Source organism: Urocampus carinirostris, chromosome 8, assembly GCF_059441175.1.
Source record: "Urocampus carinirostris isolate Australia breed hairy pipefish chromosome 8, RoL_Ucar_1.0, whole genome shotgun sequence".
NCBI lineage: Eukaryota > Metazoa > Chordata > Actinopteri > Syngnathiformes > Syngnathidae > Urocampus > Urocampus carinirostris.
The window spans coordinates 4,239,248-4,260,634 of NC_142356.1; the positions used below are offsets into that span (position 1 = coordinate 4,239,248).

At 40.3% G+C, this 21,387-nt stretch overlaps 2 protein-coding genes and 1 pseudogene across 7 annotated transcripts; 2 read left to right on the plus strand and 1 right to left on the minus strand.

Moving 5' to 3' along the window:
- Positions 1-473: 473 nt before the first annotated feature.
- On the plus strand, positions 474-8,529 carry LOC148360540 (5-hydroxytryptamine receptor 4). Of its 6 annotated transcripts, none has more exons than XM_088341398.1 (4): positions 474-579; positions 3,248-3,316; positions 7,074-7,170; positions 7,365-8,529. In XM_088341398.1, the coding sequence occupies exon 4, from the start codon at positions 7,378-7,380 to the stop codon at positions 8,443-8,445; it is 1,068 nt and encodes a 355-aa protein (XP_088197524.1). In that variant the 5' UTR covers positions 474-579; positions 3,248-3,316; positions 7,074-7,170; positions 7,365-7,377; the 3' UTR covers positions 8,446-8,529. The 6 variants fall into 6 exon arrangements, with proteins under 6 accessions (XP_088197524.1, XP_088197525.1, XP_088197523.1 ...); XM_088341399.1 differs by having other exon boundaries at positions 509-579; positions 3,191-3,316; XM_088341397.1 differs by lacking the exon at positions 474-579 and adding an exon at positions 871-1,026 and having other exon boundaries at positions 3,191-3,316.
- On the plus strand, positions 1,009-1,128 carry LOC148360541 (U2 spliceosomal RNA; annotated as a pseudogene).
- A 6,268-nt stretch (positions 8,530-14,797) lies between the features above and the next one.
- Positions 14,798-20,248, minus strand: adra1d (adrenoceptor alpha 1D). The gene is made up of 2 exons (XM_088341394.1): positions 19,419-20,248; positions 14,798-15,920 (listed from the first exon to the last, which is right to left on the minus strand). The coding sequence occupies exons 1-2, from the start codon at positions 20,236-20,238 to the stop codon at positions 15,421-15,423; spliced, it is 1,320 nt and encodes a 439-aa protein (XP_088197520.1). The 5' UTR covers positions 20,239-20,248; the 3' UTR covers positions 14,798-15,420.
- Between the last annotated feature and the right edge of the window lie 1,139 nt (positions 20,249-21,387).

Here is a 21,387-nt window from a genome sequence, read left to right on the forward strand (position 1 = left end):
ACATTGAAGTGAGACTTTAGTGAATGTTAGAACTGCAAAGAATGGATCAATAAAAAAATAACTACCGTATTTTCTGCACTAAAAGGCGCACCTAAAAGCCTTTATTTTTTTCAATAGCTGACCATGCGCCTTACAATACAGTGCGCCTTATATATGGATCAATATTAAGTCGCAAAGTCTTGCAACTAAGGCAAGCAGCAGCCGACTAGATTTTTCCTCGTAGGCGATGTGGTACGCGGTGAATGCTGGGATTTATATACCGGCGTTTCATTTCCTAACCAATGTGTCAATCATCATTTGAATCAGTCACTATTGGCTAAAGTTATTCGGAGGTAAAGGGGGCGGATCCTTTTTATTATTTACAGGCTCGCATAGGCTAAAGGGGCGAAACAAAGCCTGCAATTGGCCGAAAAAGATGAATGTGAATCACACGTTGGGTTGCGCTACGGCATTGAGAAAACATTATTTACTATTTTGTATTTGTAAATATTTTACTCTCCTGGATTTACTACACTCACGGTTGTAAGAAGACCATGGTTACGTATCATTATTAAACATGATGGCTGCAAGACAACTTAGGTGAGCTATGCGGCTTTCTATTTTCCCGGTATCTTGTTTTAGAACGATCTTGATGTTTCTGTGATGAGTCTATTTTTAAACTCAATTCAAAGTGTTTTTTGTCATATGCACAGTAAAGAACCCCGTTTCCCTGCACAATAAAATTCTTACTTTGCTGTCCACACAGTTGCCAGCTAAAAATAAAATGGAAACTAAGAAATGTTTGTTTGGCGACATCGTACAGACACCGCATTCGCACGTGTCTACGACACGTATTTGCTTCTTTGCAAGCTTTGGGAATGTTAAGGGGGTAATAAGTTTGACTGAACTATCTGACTGTTTTGTCCACGTTCCCATTAAAGTAAATCTAGATGTATCTGTGTCGGTCAGGCCGACTATGATAATGTGAATCGGCATGTGCCGGTCAGCCAGCCAAGGGTTCCAAATGTTTCAGCTCGTGGCAATGCTGTAAGTATGATTTTTGCAATCTGGAGAAGGAATAAGAGCTTGCTCTGTCCACTCCACGGATCGGCCCGGTATTGCAGTACCTCCGGGAACGGTGCATTCGCACTGATCGCTGCATGGCTCTGTGGCTAGGACCTTGACTCGGCCTCTTGGCTGAGAGCAAGTGTCTCGGCCCCTTGGCTTTGTAGTGTATTATGATTTGACCGATAATTGATAAAGAATATAGAACAATAAACCTTAAAGGAAAGTCATGTCACTAGAAGATTTCCTTGATTAAATTGCTGATTACCCTCCTTATCTAAAATAATAGTCTTGATTGTTGATTGTTTACGAACATGCAACTGAGCGAGGTTGGCTATTCGTGTGCTTCCTCCGTATTTTCTATTTTTTTTATGATAGAAAGCTTTGTGCCCATGGTTATCGAAGTATTTTCGCAACACACGCGATTCTGGTTCTGGATAAAAAATGAGAAAGGCATCGTAGGAGGGAGTTTATCCATCACCATTACAACATTTTCATGACGCAAACCAAAGAGTACACCAGAACGGTATAGGACATCGACCAATAGCATGCACCGTGAATTAAAAACATAAAACCGGAGTCTTCTGTTTCAACATTTTTGTTTGCACTTCAAAATCCGTCAATCAACTCAAGTCAAGGTTTTCGGAATAATCGCAGTAGTACATCAAACACTTTCTAATTAAATGCGTATTTAAATTTGACGGATCCTGGAATCAATCCGTCCATTTTTGGGAACAATAAAGCAGATGTGTGGCAGAGCTTTTGAATCCTGAAAGCGTACTTGTATTATACATATGAATAGCTGGTCTGAAAAAACTACACTCGAAAGCTGAGCCGATAGCCTTCATTAACAATACCTGATGTTAAATTAAAGCGCAAGACCCTCACTTGAGATATGCATGTCATTGTCTGAAGCCACAAACATTCGCCTGAGAAAGAAGATGGAGAGTTACCTGAGCCTGTTTCTTTGGCGCCAACTGCCTCGGACGCTGATTGGCTACCTGCCACTTTTTATACACCCGCCTTTTTGTCACTGGTTGTCAGTCCGTCTGCGAACCTCAGCTTACGCTAGGCAAGCTTTTCAAATCCCGTCTGTTTGCCGGCTCCGACCCCTTTCTGATCCAGACCATGATTTTACACTGTTGTGTCTATTAAATAAAAGAACATTAGACAACTCTGAAGCAAGCGAGCCTTTTGCAAGCGGGAAGAGGTTTTGTCCGCCACTTTTAGCCTAACCCAAGCCCGACCTGATACGAATTTCAAATCCGTCAGACTAAAAATGTCAATTATTATGTGTGTGTTTGGACGAGCTACTCTCTCGCTGACTTTTTAAAAAAAAATTATCCACCTGTAATTTTTCTTATTGAGTTTTTGGTTTGAACAATTTTATTGACACTATTAACAGCAAATAGGGCAGCACGGCGGCACAGTGGTTAGCGCGTGTGCAGCACAGTTCTAAGGTCTTGGGTTCAAATCCAGCTACCAAACCTTCCTGTGCGGAGTTTGCATGTTCTCCCCGTGCTTGCGTGGGTTTTCTCCGGGCATTCCGGTTTCCTCCCACATTTCCAAAGACCTGCATTTCAGGTGGATTGGCCGGTCCAAATTGTCCCTAGTTGTGAATGAGCGATGGAGTTGTCTGTCCCTGTGTGCCCTGCGATTGACTGGCAACCAGTTCAGGGTGTCCCCTGCCCACTGCCTGATGATTGCTGGGATGGGCTCCAGCACCCCCGCGGCCCTACTGAGGATAAGTGGTGCAGCTAATGAGATGAGATTAACAGCAAATAAACAATGTGAGGTTTGAACAATTTTTCTCGACAATCTTAACAGCAATTAAGTATATTTACAATTTCGTTATACCTGACAATATGACGTTTTAACAATTTTTCCCGACATTTTTAACAGCAATTAAACATCTTGTTTAACTTAAATTTTGTCACAAATGAAAGGCTCTTGCGGAACACCACTGATTGCAAATATATAAAACGTAAGTTAATTTTGAAGACCAATTTTCCTTCTAAAACCTGTTTATTCAATTTGAATAACTTCCTAAAAGCCTTGAGAAAAAAAACCTTGAATACTGTATACTGACTAATTTACATAGTGTCTTTATCTACAAAAGCAAGCTCGCAATTGGCCCTTTTTCCAGGATTATGAAGGCACATACTCGTTAGACCCACCTCTCACATCTCTCTTCTGTTTGGAGGTGACTGCAAGGGACTTTTGGTTTTTGAAGAGCGTCATGAGGATGCACAAGCTTCTCCCATCCATGCAAGTGAGTGAATTTCTTGTAAATATTTTCACATGAGCAAGCTTTTCTATGAACAAAGAAAAAGAAATTGCTTGGAATTAGAATAGAAAAGAATAGAATAGAATATACCTTTATTGTCATTGTTACAACATGGGATATATTGTGACAACGAAATTGGACGACTCCAGGTCCACATTTTACAGTGAGGATAAGGAAAACAAAGAGATAAAGGAACAAAGAAGATGTTTTAACTGTCTTGTTTGTATTGTCATTGATTACAACGTGGTGTACATTGTTTACAACGAGATTACGTTTAACAATCCAGGTCCAGCGCGTAATCAATGACTTTATACATACCGGTATTAAAAAAAAGTTTTTTCTATAAAAATAGGCAATATTATTTGAATTTTGAAGCCAGTAATTCAACTTTAATACCCAGTTTCTCACTTCCACCAACACGCTTTGCAACATACATACAAAAATATATTTAACAACTGCACCAGTAAATTAACTACATTGATTGTCAGGAAAATAAACATTAAAACATTGGATATAGTTAAACATTTGTAAAATACATTAGAACAAGGGACAACAACGGCCACCTCAGAACATCCGAGTAGCCCCGGGACTGGTCCTGAAAATAGCTCAAATAGCTCACCAGTGATGGGTCATTGTGATTTTCTTGTGAATTTGATTTCTAACTGCCATGAGAAATCATTCACACGATCAATGTCATTAAATACATGATCAGTCCTTTCAAAATGATATGTAAAACCAGCCAATCATTTATATGCACTTTGTATATCACTCAGTGCAGATGTTTTAGTGGCTGTCGGAGCCTTTTTCAACCTTACTTCTAGATTACATTCTGGTAATAACATAGCAACAATGTAGTAAAAATATGACTTATAAACTTATTATTGAAATGTATATCAAACGAGTAACACTTTGCGCCAATCAGTAAAAAAGGTTAGTGACCGCCGCATTCGAACATGCAGAAGGATTATTTAAGTCAATGTTTTTCAACCAGTGTGCCGTGAGACCTTGTCTAGTGTGCCGCTGGAATTTGCCCAATTTTATATTTCCAAAAAAATCAGGCCATTAATCAGTATTTTTGCTATCTTCAGACGAGGAACTGTAATAGTCATCCATATCAATAGGTGGCAGTAGATTTGTATATACTTTTCATGTACAGTGGGACCTCGCTACTTGGCGGTTGCACGTTCGCGGGTTCAGAGCTTCGCGGGTGTAAAAAATAATAATAATAAAATAAAATATTAAAAAAATAAAATAAAAATTAATATATATATATATATTTTTTAAGCATTTTTGAAGGGGCGTCGCTACTTCGCGGATTTTCACTTTTCACCGGTGGTTTTGGTCCCCATTAACCGGGTGTAAAAAATAAAATAATAATAAAATAATTTTAAAAAATAAAAATAATAATAATAATTGTTTTTTTTTCAAGCATTTTTGAAGGGGCGTCGCTACTTCGCGGATTTTCACTTTCCGCAGGTGGTTTTGGTCCCCATTAACCGGGTCTAAAAAATAATAATAATAAAATAAAATAATTTTTTTTAAAAAAGAAATAATAATAATGATAATTTTTTTCAAGCATTTTTGAAGGGGCATCGCTACTTCGCGGATTTTCACTTTTTGCGGGTGGTTTTGGTCCCTTAACCGCGGTAACCGAGGGATTACTGTACTAATTACCTGCTCATGAGGTAGCACAGGAACAACTTTATTTGTTGAACAAAGCGGTCTAAGATTGTACCGTAAAAAAAACATGAATAAAGCACATCACTCTTCTTTATCTTAAGTATTATTTTCTTCTTTTAATATACTAATTATCTGCTTACGAGGTTGTACAGTGAAATATTTGACATAACTTTTCGACGGACGGTGTGCCTCCGAACTTTTATATAAATAAAATTGTACCTTGGTTCAAAAAGTGTTGAAAAACACTGACTTAAGTGTTCGTCTGTGAAATTAAAATAAGTGTTTTGTGCTTTGAATGAATTAAAAAGCATGATTTGCATTCACATGGATATACATTTTATATATATATATATATATATATATATATATACACATATTTGTGTGTAATAAGGGTTGTGAAACGAAGCTTGACGTTGTTGTCAGTTGTACGCTTTGAAGTGTCTTTTTGCCACCATCGCATTGTCCCTATAGTCTTCATTAAAGTCAGTCATGTCAGCTAAAACATCAACTCATTGGCATAGCAAAAAAAGAACTGTCATGTGAGCTCTGATATTCTACACACTTGAATGCACGGATTGATTTGACTAAAGAAAACAACCAAAACGATTCATGTAGGGGAATTTCATCATTTGAGGTCATTTATTGAGAACTATGGGCTACCACTAAATCGGCTCCATACTCTTATTTTCTTATAGAATCAGACAATAATGCGGTTGTAAATGACATTTTACAAGTATTCCGATTATGTAAAGCCACGCAAACGAACACAATAATCAGATAGAAATTGAGTAGGTATTTTTATTTTCTGATTGCTTGTGCATAAGCACATTTTTCTTGTTTTGGGATATTTTCAGAGAAAACAACAACAACAAAAAAGTACAGCAACATTTCCATTTTTTTTTCTTCCCTCGGTAAAATGCCACAGGTTTTATCCATCAGTATATAATGGACGTCACAATTGTATCCATCTGTATATAGCGTAAGTCTATGCATTTGACTCGCTACGTTAGTTCATTTTTGAGTAAACAAGCACGGTACTTGGTTGAATTTGGTATATGACATGAATGAAATAATCTTTTAGTTAATGTCACAACAGAAATATTTGAAAACAGCATCTATTTGAGTAAGGACATCGTGATTGCCCCCCAAAGTGATTGCTTGCATGCGCGCAAAAATGTGGAAATTATATATCTTGCCAGTTGCATTGAAAAATGGATCCTTATATCTTATTGATCAACTTATTTTGGAATTTTTGTTGCTGCTAAATGTTATTGTACTACTCTTTATAGAATAGAATAGAATAGAATATAATATACCTTTACTGTCATTGTTACAAAATGGGTTAACATATTGTGACAACGAAATTGGGCATAACACTCCAGGTTCACACATTCACAGTGAGGTAAAAAAAAACAAGAAGATAAAGGAACAGAGAAGATAAGGCTATAAAACAAGGAGGATAAGGTTATAGTTATAATTTACACAATATTTACACAAAGAAATGTCGGCATGTAGGATGTTACATAAAGTTTGGTATCATAAGGGTTTGTGCGATATGCATTTGGTGCAAAAATAGTCATCATAGTGCAAAAATTTGCACTATTGTAACGATGCACTTTTGATCATCGCAATATTACTACGACTTAGGGCCAGACTCAAAGTACTACTATGTAAATATTTTAGCCTACAGTATTTGTCCGGGCATACTATGAACTTAATTTCTTTTCAAACTAATTTTGAGTGTTTATCCCGGAACGCCACATCTATTCTTGAAGCAAACAATGTTCAGTATGTTGTTATCAATGTCAATAAAGACAATTCAACTCAACTCGAATGCCATGTCTCATCCAATCTCATTAGCTGCACCGCTTATCCTCAGTAGGGTCGCGGGGGTGCTGGAGCCCATCCCAGCAATCATCGGGCAGTGGGCAGGGGACACCCTGAACTGGTCGCCAGCCAATCGCAGGGCACACAGGGACAGACAACTCGCTCGCTCATTCACACCTAGGGACAATTTGGACCGGCCAATTCACCTGAAATGCATGTCTTTGGAATGTGGTAGGAAACCGGAGTGCCCGGAGGAAACCCACGCACGCAAGCACGGGGAGAACATGCAAACTCTGCACAGGAAGTCCGGTAGCTGGATTTGAACCCCCACGGTAGGTTCCCAAGATCTTAGAACTGTGCCGCACCCGCGCTAACCACTGCGCCGCCGTGCTGCCCCCAAATGCCATGTATACGGGGTTAGTTTGTTTAGAGGCATGTAAACAATTCATTCGGATTGCTCCAGAAATTCAATCACATTAATGCTTGCATGTTCCAACTGTCACTGAAAATCTTCATGTTTCGACAGGTTGAACAAGAAAATGGAAAACAGTAGCTATGAAGACGCTGCAAACACAACACTTGTGATCGATCATGACTCCTGCGCAATATCAAGGAAGCCAGTGTTTCGTATTATGCTCTACGCCTTCTTCTTCGTCTGCACCGTTTGCACCGTGGTGGGCAACTTTTTGGTGGTCTTGTCTATCGCCTACTTTAAACAACTCCAATCGCCCACGAACACCTTTGTCATGTCGCTAGCTGTGGCTGACTGCCTCGTTGGACTTGTTGTGATGCCCTACAGTGTCATTCGGACAATGGAAGGGTGCTGGTTCTTTGGGTCGCTCTTTTGCCAGCTTCACTCCAGCCTGGATGTCATGCTATGCACTGCTTCTATTTTTCATCTGAGTTGCATCGCCTTTGACCGCTACTATGCCGTCTGCAACCCGCTCGTTTATTCTTTAAAAATGTCTGAAGGTCGAGTGGCTTTCCTCATCGTCATCTGCTGGGCCGTACCCATGCTGATTTCCTTTGGTCCCATAATGCTCGGTCTCCACAGTGCCGGGGTTGACGTCCTGCTTCCTGAAGACGTGTGCGTTTTGCTGGTCAATCGCATCTACGCTGTCATGGCGTCCTTGATAGCCTTTTACCTTCCGATGGTCGTCATGCTGATGGCCTACTGGAAGATATTCAAAGCAGCCAAACGACAGGCGAGGCAGATCAGCGCCATGGAAAGCCAGATGGCAGCCGGAGTGGGAAAAGACTCGAGCAGAAAGAAAAAGCATCGTAACGCCATGAAGAGAGAGCGAAAGGCAGCAAAAACCTTAGGCATTATTATGGGTGTCTTCCTCATCTTCTGGATGCCATTTTTCACTGTCAACATCGTGGACCCCTTTATTGATTACAGCACAGAAGTGGTCGTCTGGGACATTTTTTTATGGCTGGGGTATATCAACTCATCACTAAATCCCTTCCTGTATGGCTTCTTCAATCGCTCCTTTCGCAGGGCATTCCTCATGTTCATGGGCTGTAGGATATGCCAACCTGGGATATCCCCTGGGATGGAGCTATCACATACGAGGAAAGAAGTAAATGACTGTGCAGATAGATGATAAAAGGATTTTTGTGGTGTTGAAAACCTTGGCGGAGAGCTGAGGCAGTTTAAGTTCTCAGCTGAAAGGGGTAAAACAATGAAGTCCTGCTACAAGCACAAGCTTACATTATTTGTTTCATTAACAGAATGACCTCAAAATAAAGTCTTCTTACATGCATTGTCAACTGTTCTGCTTTCTTCTAGATTGTGGTATCCTTTTTCAAGATGAGAGCTACTTTTAAAATAACCTATCAAGTTTTTACTATGTTACTTTGCTATTAACAGGTTAATTATTGTAAGTGGGGTTGAATCGACTCACACAAGTACTAAAAACATAATTTTACTAGAAAATCACAATGACTGAGTAATGGTCTGCTGTTTTAAGAACAGGTCTGCGGGTACCTCGGCTGTCCTTATGGGGCACCCAGTGACCACCACGTTGCCAACCCATGTTCGAGATGCATCTCTGCAGAAGGTTTTGTTCATTTAAAAAGATAAAGTTAGTCTTATTTAAAGATATTTTATTTAAATGTTCATAAAATAGTGGAAACCCTGTTTAAAATGTACAAAATGTTCTCATCCAGACAGTTTTGATCAGTAAAAGACATATTTTACTTGGATTAAACAATAAACCGTATTTAAAATGCGGTGAACTATTAACTATATATATATTATATTAAGCAAATAAATAAATAAATAAAATAAGAATAACTGCACCATCTTCTACTTGTCAGTTGTGCTCATTTTAAGATTTGTTTTTTTTAACCAAGGGTAAAATAATGAATGAAACAAGAGGAACAATGTACGATGTCAGAGGCAGTTTTGTTTAAACAATCATTGTTTTTACCTAGATAAAAAAAAAAAAAAAAAAATATATATATATATATATATATATATAGTCATTTCTGACTCTTTTTGGAAGATTGATTCAGAGGAGGGGATTCCCAGCCCCCTCGCTCAACCCAACTGAGGCGTTGGGAGTCATTAGGTGACCAAGCCCCCCAATTCCAACCCCTAATGCTGAACGCCAGGCAGGGAGGCAACAGGTGATAAAATTTGAAAAATCACCTAGTTAGATAAGACTCTTTTGTCTCATTTAAGTATTTTTAGTAAACTAGAAAACAAGTTAAAGTATTAATAAGTTAAAAAACAACCAGACAAAAAATGTAAAATCAGCACAATTTTACACCAGTTTGTAGTTTTGCAGCTATGACATCGGCTAACACAACTTCAGCTTGTTGTTAAGGAATCCATCTATCCATTATCTCAAGTCGCAACTCACTCGCTCAATCACACCTAGGGACAATTTGGAGCGACCAATTAACCTGACATGCATGTTCTTGGAAGGCGAGAAGAAACCGGAGTGCCCAGAGGAAACCCACGCAGACACGGGGAGAACATGCAAACTTTGCACAGGAAGGCTGTGCCGCGGACGCGCTTACCACTCAGTGTGCCGCCTTGTTGATGAAGTATTCTGCATTTAATTCAATTTAAATGAATGCAAATGGAAAACTACTTACTACGACCGGGCAAAGTAAATCTAACTGAAAATAGGTTTATTTAAAAAAAAAAACACACACAAAAATTGCTCGGGAAATGATGAAACTGGGACAACAGTGTAATAGTATAAAGTAATGGATCCGCAGGTTCTAGAGCGTTCTCCATTCGGGCCCCGGTCCTGTGGAATGCTCTTCCCCCTGAGATTCGAACTGCTTAAATCTAGGCTTAAAACACAATTCTATTCTATAGCATATGAATGACCTATATTTTATGTTGACAATATATTTGTATTATTTGCCCTCATGTAGGTTTTAGATCAGGGGATGGTGTCATAATAATCTGTGGTTTGCAATAATCTGTGGTCTGTGCAGTCCTTTGAGACTCTTTGTGATTAAGGGCCTCAAACAAATAAACATGACTTGACTTAACTTATTATGTGAAGGGAAGGCGGTATTACGTAAATTTGGAGGCAAAATATTACGCCATAGCAGTTGCCTGAAATATGCCTATATAGTACACTGTTTGTGTCCTATTTGGAATTGATAGAAGAAAGGTGTATTTGCCTGGAGCACCAAATTTAGCAAATTGTCTTTAACACGTTCCTGTACGAAAGTGCGGCTTCCCCCTGAGATCTCATCTGCAACCTCAGTGGAACTGTTTAAATCTAGGCTTAAAACACACTTCTATTCTAAAGCTTATGAATAACCTATATTTCATGTTGACTATATCTGTGTATTATTTGTTATTGCAACACCCATTAAAGCCTGGTCATCCAGGAAGGAGGATTACCTCATGTGCGGTCCCTTCTCAAGGTTTCTTCATTTTCCTCATGTTGAGGTTTTTGAGTTTTTCCTTGCCCTCATGTAGGTTTTAGATGAGGGGATGGTGTCATAATAGCCTGTAGTTTGCAATAATCTGTGGTCTGTGCAGCTCTTTGAGACTCTTTGTGATTAAGTGCTATCAGGGTTGGGTAGGGTTACTTTAACTGGATTACTTTCAATTACTTTTGGATTACTCCAATACCAAATATGCTAATAAAAGACAAAAGAAACGAAATATGAATAAAATGATGACTCACAACACGTGGTAAGCTTTCTCTCCTGGCTTTGATCTCTGGCAAAATGAACATAAAATGCGACAGAAACAAAATGAAAATAAATCCTAACAGCTTGCCAACATCATTTTTGCCGTTCCATGTATTCCGTTACTCCCCAAGCCTGCACAAAATGTAGTCATTTTATTCATATTTAGTTTATTTTGTCTTTTATTAGCATATTTGGAATTTGAGTAATCCAAAAGTAATTGAAAGTAATCAAGTTAAAGTAACCCTACCCAAGCCTGAGAGCTATACAAATAAACATGACTTGACTTGCTAGCAGGCATTGGGGAGTGAAGGGTATTGCTAGCATAATGCTACTCGCAGTATGTTAGCTAAAACAAAACACAACAATGTCTATTTTGTACGGTATGTATGCAATACTTATACAAAAAAATTCATTCGGGGTATTTACAAAACGTACTTAGGTGATGTTAGATATTCAAAACAGTTTCCGGGTCGTTTATTTAAATACATCGATTTAGGTGTTTGCTAATGAACATCCTGAAGAAAAAATATATATATGTTTACCTTAATATGCTTACCTCAAGTCCATCATATTCTCGGTCTTGGTGGTGATTTAGGTTTTAAAACGTTGTGTGTTCTCCATTTAAAACGTTTATTTTATTTTTCCTTGCTGACTTGTTCTATAATCCCACCTAGTGGCGAACGTTAGCTGTTAGCGAAAGTACAGGTTCTCTTTTTTTCAAGTTCGAGAAAATTCGATACCTTCCGAAATAGTTTGAAAGTTTTCCTTGTCACAAAGAAAATCATTTATTTAGAAGTGTGCACTGCTAAATAAATACAATTCTAAAAAATAAACAAATGTAAATAAAATAACATTTTTAAAAAAATGTTTTTGTCTCTCGAACTTCGACATTTTTCGAGACGAAACGTGCCTAAAATAATTAATGTCACAACGGAAGTGAAAACATGGAGATTTGCTCAAAATAAAATAAAATAAAATTGTTTTATTTTAAAATCATTATTGTTCTTTCGTGTCGTGGGAATCTTTCAAGTTCAAGAATGTTTGAGACGTTCCTATCTATCCACCCATCCATTATCTGCACCGCTTATCCACAGTAGGGTCGTGGGGGCGCTGGAGCCCATCCCAGCTATCTCCGGGCAGTTGGCTGGGGACACCCTGAACCGGTTGCCAGCCAGTAGTAGGGAGTTACTAAACTAGTTTAATGCTTCTTTTTGTCCTCGCGTGGTCAGACAGTGAAAACTTATAAGTGTGCTCAAAACAAAAAAAAAATACATGAAAAATAAATCAAAGACGTGCAATTTTTAAGTGATCAATATAAATATAGTGTTTGTAAAAGCATTTGGAGTGTGTAAACTGCAATGCATTGTGTAGAGCAAATTCAATAAAGTAAATATGATAACTGAAGTGAAATGGTTAGTTTGCTGCATGCTATGCCATTTTTGCATTTGTTATTTTCAAAAAACGGCACTATACTGACATCTAACGGATGGCGCGAGTAATTCTGATAATGCAATACAATACACTTTCATCAATAGGAAATAGAATTAGTTTTTTAAATTAAGGTTTTAATTTTTTGCACAACTAAACAAAGACAACATGTGAAACAAAGTATTCATGTTCTGTTTCATTTTACAGTAGCACTCTGCACATAAAATTAGAATGGCCAAGGACATATGTATCTGCATTTAATTCCCTCGATCTGCTTTATTAAATGCATTGTCGACATAAACCACAGGTGTCAAACAGGCGGCCCGCGGGCCAGATCAGGCCCGTTAAGGGATTGAATCCGGCCCGCGCGACAACACTCAGAGAGGCGCAAGAGAAAAACAAGCTGCAGGTTGAAATGTGTCCACTTGATGTTGCCAAAGAGAGGTGCCTCGAGCAAAGACACTGTACTTGTATTTCTTTTTTTTCCCTCTCTCTCTCTCTCTCTCTCTCTCTCACTCTCTCTCTCTCTTTCTCTCTTCCACCCCTTTTCTCCCACTCTCTGTCTCTGTCTCTTTCTCTCTCTCTGTCTTTTTAACTCATTTTGCTCTGTCTTCTTTTTTTCCTTTTTCTCTCTTTTCTCTTTCTTTCTTCCTACCCATCACACTTTCTTTTCTCTTTTCTCTCCATCTGTATTTCTATTTCTCTTTGGATTTCTTTCCTCCTCTCCCTTTCTTTTCCCCCTCTCTCACAACTTTCTACCTCTTTTGTTTCTCACGCTCTCTCCCTCTCTCTCTTTTTCTTTCTTTGTCCCGCCCTCTCTCTTCTTTTCCCTCCCTCTTTCTCTTATTTCTTTATCTCTCTTTTTCTTTCTCTTTAATCCACTAGTCCGGCCCCCGACAGAATGTTTGTTCTATCGCGTGGCCCCAGAGTTAAAATGAGTTTGACACCCCTGAGTCATAAACCAACATCCATGATTATAAAAAAAGTGCAATTGAAACATGTGTGTGGAACTGAAATAATGTGTTTAAGCGTGGAACATTGATCATTCTGAGGTGGGGCGAAGTAAAGCAGGTAATAACATAGTAACAACATAGTAATAACATGATTAGTTGTTATTTTAGGAATGCATATAAAACTGGGTGCCCTTTGTGCTAATTAGTAACAAAAAGTAGCTCTCAGTTTGAAAAATGATGATCCCTGGTCTACTGAATTGTTTTATTTCCTGTTTGGATAATGTTATCATTTATAAAATGTTCTGGAGTTCCTTTAGGCCAAAAGAAGATGGCTGCTTGCACATACGGTGGCTTGCGAAACTATTTGGCCCCCTTGAACTTTGTGACCTTTTTCCACATTTTAGACTTCAAACATAAAAATATACAACTGTAATTTCTTGTGAAGCATCAACAATAAGTGGAACACAATTATGAAGTGGAACACACTTTATTGGATATTTTAAACTTTAACAAATAAAAAAAGTTGGTGTGCAAAATTATTCAGCCCTATTGAGTTAATACTTTGTAGCGCCACCTTTTGCTGCGATGACAGCTGCAAGTCGCTTGGGGTATGTCTCTATTAGTTTTGCACATGGAGAAACTGATATTTTGGCCCACTCCTCCTTGCAAAACCGCTCGAGCTTAGTGAGGTTGGATGGAAAGTGTTTGTGAACAGCAGTTTTCAGTTCTTTCTACAGATTTTCAATTGGATTGAGGTCTGGACTTTGACTTGGCCATTCTAACACCTTGATATGTTTTTCGGCGAACCATCCCATTGTAGCTTTTGCTTTATGTTTTGGATCATTGTCTTGTTGGAAGACAAATCTCCGTCCCAGTCTCAGGTCTTTTGCGGAAATCTTAATTCTGTGTCCAAATCCAGCTTTAAACTTCTCTACAGCAGTATCTCGGTCCTGCCTGGTGTGTTTTTCGTTCTTCATGATGCTCTCTGCGCTTTAAAAAGACCTCTGAGACTATCACAGTGCAGGTGCATTTATAAGGAGACTTGATTACACACAGGTGGATTCCATTTATCATCGTTAGTCATTTAGATTAACATTGAATCATTAAGAGATCCTCACTGAACTTCTGGAGAGAGGGGCTGAATAATTCTGCACTCCCGCTTTTTTTGTTTTTTATTTGTTAAAAAAAGTTTAAAATATCCAATAAAGTGTGTTCCACTTCATGATTGTGTCCCACTTATTGTTGATGCTTCACAAGAAATGACAGTTTTATATTTTTATGTTTGAAGTCTGAAATGTGGCAAAAGCTCACAAAGTTCAAGGGGGCCAAATAGTTTCGCAAGCCACTGTACTAGATCCGTATTGAAATAAAGCAGTCGTAAAAACTTTCATAAATCTACCTATATGTCCTTGCTCCAAAATGGCATCAGTTCTGATTTGCAAACATCTCATCTCATCTCATTAGCTGCACCGCTGATCCTCAGTAGGGTCGCGGGGTTGATGGAGCCCATCCCAGCCATCATCGGGCAGTGGGCAGGGGACACCCTGAACTGGGGCACACAGGGACAGACAACTCGCTCGCTCATTCACAGCTAGGGACAATTTGGACCGGCCAATTAACCTGACATGAATGTTTTTGGAATGTGGTAGGAAACCAGAGTGCCCGGAGGCAACCCACGCAAGCACAGGGAGAACATGCAAACTCCACACAGGAGGTTCGATTTCATGACCTCAGAACTGTGCCGCACACGCGCAAACCACTGCGCCGCCGTGCTGCCCCCATTAAACATCTCATCTCATTAGCTGCACCGCTTATCCTCAGTAGGGTCGCGGGGGTGCTGGAGCCCATCCCAGCAATCATCGGGCAGTGGGCAGGGGACACCCTCAACTGGTGGCCAGCCAATCGCAGGGCACACAGGGACAGACAACTCGTTCGCTCATTTACACCCAGGGACAATTTGCAAACATCAAACCCTGTAATTCCAAAAAAGCCTTTGGAGGCATAAGTCCTCTCTAAATGTCCGTCCCTCTAAATGTCCGTCTCTCTCAGTCCGTAGCACTCAGCCAAGTCATAGATGTGATAACCGCTTTGCTCACAGACGTTATAAATCCCCGTCGGAACGCCGTCCACCGCCGCGGGGGCGCCGTTTCTCCCCGTGCCCCCCCTGATCCTATTGGACAGGTTGTTGACTGTCTCTTTGAGCTGAAAAGAGGACTTCTGCAGGGGAGAGAACAGGTGCCATCTTTTCAACGTGTCCCCCGGCCTGCTCAACAACGAGCCAGGCTGCTGGGAGTCTTTTGGTTCCGAGGCCATCCCCTTGACCGCCGAGCGCCATTTCTGGTCGTAGAAACGGCGGAGGACACGTCGCCGTTGGCGACAGCGGCACATGAGGAGACGTGTGAAGGCCCTCTGGAATTCTTTGCTGGAGCATGGGTAGATCATCGGGTTGATGCAGCTGTTGAAGTAGCCCAGCCAGAAGACCACCTTGAACACCGTCTCCGATGGTTTCAGAGCAGGAAATAGGGAGCCTAGGAGAAGATGGGGAAGGGGGAATGGATGGATAGTTAAATGAGGGGTGGAAAAAAGGGAAACTGCAAAAAACAAGCAAATCAAGCGTTGTTCTGTTGGTTCTGCTCTGTGGCCCATCTTAAGTAATGTTGTGAACAGGGTTGGGTAGGGTTACTTTAACTGGATTACGTTCAATTACTTTTGGATTACTCCAATACCAAATATGCTAATAAAAGACAAAATAAACTAAATATGAATAAAATGATGACTCACAACACGTGGTAAGCTTTCTCTCCTGGCTTTGATCTCTTTGATCTCCGGCAAAACGAACATAAAATGCAGGGTTGGGTAGGGTTACTTTAACTTGATTACTTTCAATTACTTTTGGATTACTCCAATACCAAATATGCTAATAAAAGACAAAAGAAACGAAATATGAATCAAATGATGACTCACAACACGTGGTAAGCCTTCTCTCCTGGCTTTGATCTCTTTGATCTCCGGCAAAACGAACATAAAATGCCACAGAAAAAAAATGAAAATAAATCCAAACAGCTTGCCAACATCATTTTTGCCGTCCCATGTATTCCATTACTCCCCAAACCTGCACAAAATTTTGTCATTTTATTCATATTTCGTTTCTTTTGTCTTTTATTAGCATATTTGGTATTGGAGTAATCCAAAAGTAATTGAAAGTAATCAAGTTAAAGTTACCCTACCCAACCCTGGTTAACAATACTGGATGATACCAATCCATAATATCAAGGTATTGGTACCAGTTTACTCTTTATTTAAGTAAGGGTAAGGTGACTCGCCACTGTGTTGTTAAAAAAATCCCCAAAATGATATTGTATTTAACTTTTTTAACGTTTCTTTGAATATTTTCAACAGTAGAAAAACATGAAATAATGTTTTTGGTCACATTTCAATATGAGCTGAATAAAAGGTTTAAAAAAAAAAAAAAAAAAAAAAAAAAAAAAAAGGTCCTCAAAATGAGGACAACACAGGGGGTCAATCTGCAAATGATACCAGCACTAGGTATCAATCTGAGTAAAAAGTGAATCTACATTGTGAACACATATGTAGAAGTGCCGTACAGAATTTCAAACTTTCTTTAGTCTCCATATGCAATTTTCTGGCCCGTGACATTATTGCAGCCTCAAGCTCCTTATGTTGTGTCATGATTACCGATGCGAGGCACCTGTGCCCGCTCCTTTGGCGCCAACTGCCTAGGACTATGATTAGCTCCCTGTCCCTATTTAAACCCACTCCTGTCAGTCCCCTGTTGTCAGTCCGTCTGCGAACCTCAGTTTACACTAGGCAAGCCATTTTCGACACCGACTCACTCCTGTTTTAGCTCCCGTCTGTTTACCGGCTTCGACCCATTTTCTGATATCGACCACGTTAGTTGCTCCCCTGTCCCGGTTACTGACCTGATTTTTACACTCTCGACAAAGCCATCGCTCGCCACGGAAATACCACTTCCGCGTTCAGAGCAACCTGGTCCCCGTGACCAACGATCACCGGATCGTGTGTGCAATCCTTTCCATCCATTCCACCCATCCATTATCTGCACCGCTTATCCTCAGTAGGGTCGCGGTGGTACTGGAGCCCATCCCAGCCATCTTCGGGCAGTGGGCAGGGGACACCCTGAACTGGTTGCCAGCTAGTCGCAGGGCACACAGCGACAGACAACTCGCTCGTTCAGTCACACCTAGGGACAATTTGGACCGGCCAATTCACCTGACATGCATGTTTTTGGAATGTGGGAGGAAACCGGAGTGCCCGGAGGAAACCCACGCATTTCAAGCAAGGGGGGAACATGCAAACTCCGCAGAGGGGGTTCGATCTCACGACCTTAAAACTGTGCCGCACACGCGCTAACCACTGCGCCGCCGTGCTGCCCGCAATCCCTTCCCTTCTTCCCAATAAAACTGAGAGAAACGTACGCAAGTGGGTCCTGTCTCTGTTCTGGTCCTATCAAGGTTGTGCATGCAAGTACAAGCATTTCTTGAACACATTTGAATAAAATCTTTTTTCACCTTTTTGGGGTTTGGACTACTTAAAAAAGGGTTTTTTCTTACTTTCACCATTTTCATGCTACACTAACAAATAGATTACAAAAAATAATATAAGGACGGACATGAAGTCGATCTCAATGTGTTTTGCCCCGAACAGTTTGCTAAAAAATAAATAAAAGCAGATAAGCGGAGTGGAAAAAAATTACAAGGACTCTTAACTCATTTGGGTATTCTTAACACATACTTAATAGAGAAAATATTATACTTTCAACTTAAAAGACGCACCCCACATTCAAACTTCTGCAAAGACACACTGTTGCTTTTTTATATTTTGTATTTTAAGTACAAACAAGCCATTCAACTTTTATTTTACGTAACATATCATCAAGATGGGTTTCTTCAATGTTCTCTGGTTGATTAATGGTAGTCAGAAAATACAGCTACAGTTGGTGCTTTGCAAGTGGCACCTGGCTTTGGCGACATTTGTTAGACATTTAAAATACATTATTTCACGCAGTCCTCTTTTTTCTCTTGTGCTTCTCTCAGCATTGTCTCACGGGCCACATAAAAGGATGTGGAAGTTTGACACAGAAAGTGTTTTTGCTGATTATTTGAATCCATAGTGTTTTGTTTAGATGAAATATGTCGTTTTACACCAGGGGTGTCAAAGAAGCGGCCCGGGGGCCAGATCAGGCCCGCTAAGGGATTGAATCCGGCCCGCGAGACAACGCTCAGTAAAGCGCAAGAGAAAAATGAGCTGCAGGTCTAAATATGTCCACTTGATGTTGCCAAAGCCAGGTGCCTCTCACAAAGACAGAGTACTTGTATTTCTTTCTCTCTCTCTCTCTCTCTTTCTCTTTCTCTCTCTCTTTTCCTCCCTTTTTCTCTCACTCTCTGTTTCTCTCTCTCTTTCACTTTCTGTGTCTCTTTCTCTTTCTTTGTTTCTCTTTGTCTTTTTCTCTCTCTGTGTATTTTACCTTCTTTTGCTCTCTCTTCCATTTTTCTTTTTCTCTCTTTTGCTCTCTCCTGCTTTACCCTTCTCGCCTTCGCCCATTCTGTCTTTCTCTCCTTCTCTTTTCTCTTCTTTCTATTTCTCTTTGGATATGATTCTTTCTCTCTCTTTCTTTCCCCCTCTCTCACTATTTGTCTTTTTATCTTTTTTTATCTCACATTCTCTCTCCCTCTCTTCTCTCTCTCTCGCTTTCTCCCTTTCTCTCTTTTATTGTCCCACCCTCTCTTTTTTTCTCTCCTTCGCTTCGTCTAACTTCTTTCTCTCATTTTCTTTCTCTCTAATATGTTTGTTCTTTCGTGTGGCCCCCGAGGTAAAATTAGTTTTACACCCGTGTTTTACACCAATAGGGGTTGCTATAGTACACACACAGGGTTTTTATGTTGTTTTGATGTTTTCAGGTTGCTGAAAACATCAAAATTGGTCTCCAAAAACTCAAGAACCTCAAGTTGAACGTGAAAATAAAGGGGTGATTTTGTGCTGCTTACCCATTGGCAAAAAGAAAAAGAAAGGCAACCAGCAGAGGATAAACATCCCAACAACGATTGCGAGCGTTTTGGCCGCTTTCTTCTCCCTGGAGAACTTCATAAGCCGCACAGAGAGCGAGCTTCTAAACGGGTTCTGCTTGCTTCCACTTTTGGACCCGATTGCGCGCGCGTCCTCCTGGAGCGCACCACGACTACAGTGGATCCTCAAAACCACTTCAGCCGACTTATCCCGTTCCCGTTTTACACCCGCTTCCAGGTTCCGGGTAGTCCTTCGGGCCACCACGTAGACCCGAAAATACATGACGAGGACGACGAGCAGCGGGAGGTAAAATGAGAAGAGCGAGGAGAAGATCGCGTATCCGGGTTCCTCGGTAATCCGGCACACGCTTTCATCCAACGGTGGCGGTTCTTTCCAACCCAGTAGTGGTCCTACAGAAATCACCACGGATGAGACCCAAACCAGAACCAGAACCACCCCTGCGCGCTTTTCTGTCATAATACTCGGATACTTGAGGCAATGCTTCACGCCGATGTATCGGTCCACGGAGATGATGCACAAACTGAGGATAGAGGCAGTGCAGCACAGCACGTCCACCGCAGCCCAGATGTTACAGAACACCCTTCCGAACACCCAGCAGCCCAGAACCTCCAAAGATGCCGAAAAGGGCAGAACCACAATACTCAGAAGCAAGTCCGCCATGGCCAGGTTGACGATAAAGAAGTTGGTCACCGTCTGCAGGTGGTTGTTGCAAAGCACGGATAAAATCACCAAAATGTTCCCTGCGATGGCCGTCACGATAAACAAAGCGAGAAAAATCATCAACCCAACCGAACCGGAGTCCAAAATAAAGTTCCAACATGATTCGGTGCTGTTTAGAAAAAACAAATCCAATGCGGTGTCGTTGAGAGGTTCCGGTGCGTAAATCCAGTGTGTGCTCTCGTTCGCTGAGTTTGGAACAGTCATTCTGAATAAAATCACTTGAAAGTCACAAAAAACGAATCCCAGAACCTCTGCATCTTTTTTTCTGGTGCTCGTGGCGTCATTTGGACCTGAGACTGGTTCTGGGATCAGGTCCGCAACCTGCGGCTCCACCCACGGCACCAGTGCGCTTTGCGCACGCGCGTAAAGATCATTTCATGGCACTCAAAATCGTCTCACGTCAAAGCTGTCTTAATGACTCATTAGTAATTTTAATGTTAAAACGAATTATTATAAACATGCTCATCCTCCCTGCCCCAAATACCCCCCCCCCTCCTCAAAATGAATAATTGAAACCATAATATTTAAATTAAGAAAATAGCAAAAAAAGTAAATCGGCTGTCAAACTTAAAGACAAATTGTGTAAAGCTTAAAGAGACAGTGTGTATGATTGACTACTCGTTTGTCTTCTTTTCCAACACAGAAAAAAGTCAGTTAACAACAGGGTTGGGTAGGGTTACTTTAACTGGATTACTTTCAATTACGTTTGGATTACTCCAATACTAAATATGCAAATAAAAAACAAAAGAAACTAAATATGAATAAAATGATGACTCACAACACGTGGTAAGCTTTCTCTCCTGGCTTTGATCTCTTTGATCTCCGGCAAAACTAACATAAAATGCAGGGTTGGGTAGGGTTACTTTAATTGGATTGCTTTCAATTACGTTTGGATTACTCCAATACTAAATATGCAAATAAAAAACAAAATAAACTAAATATGAACAAAATGATGACTCACAACACGTGGTAAGCTTTCTCTCCTGGCTTTGATCTCTTTGATCTCCGGCAAAACTAACATAAAATGCAGGGTTGGGTAGGGTTACTTTAATTGGATTGCTTTCAATTACGTTTGGATTACTCCAATACTAAATATGCAAATAAAAAACAAAATAAACTAAATATGAACAAAATTATGACTCACAACACGTGGTAAGCTTTCTCTCCTGGCTTTGATCTCTTTGATCTCCGGCAAAACTAACATAAAAT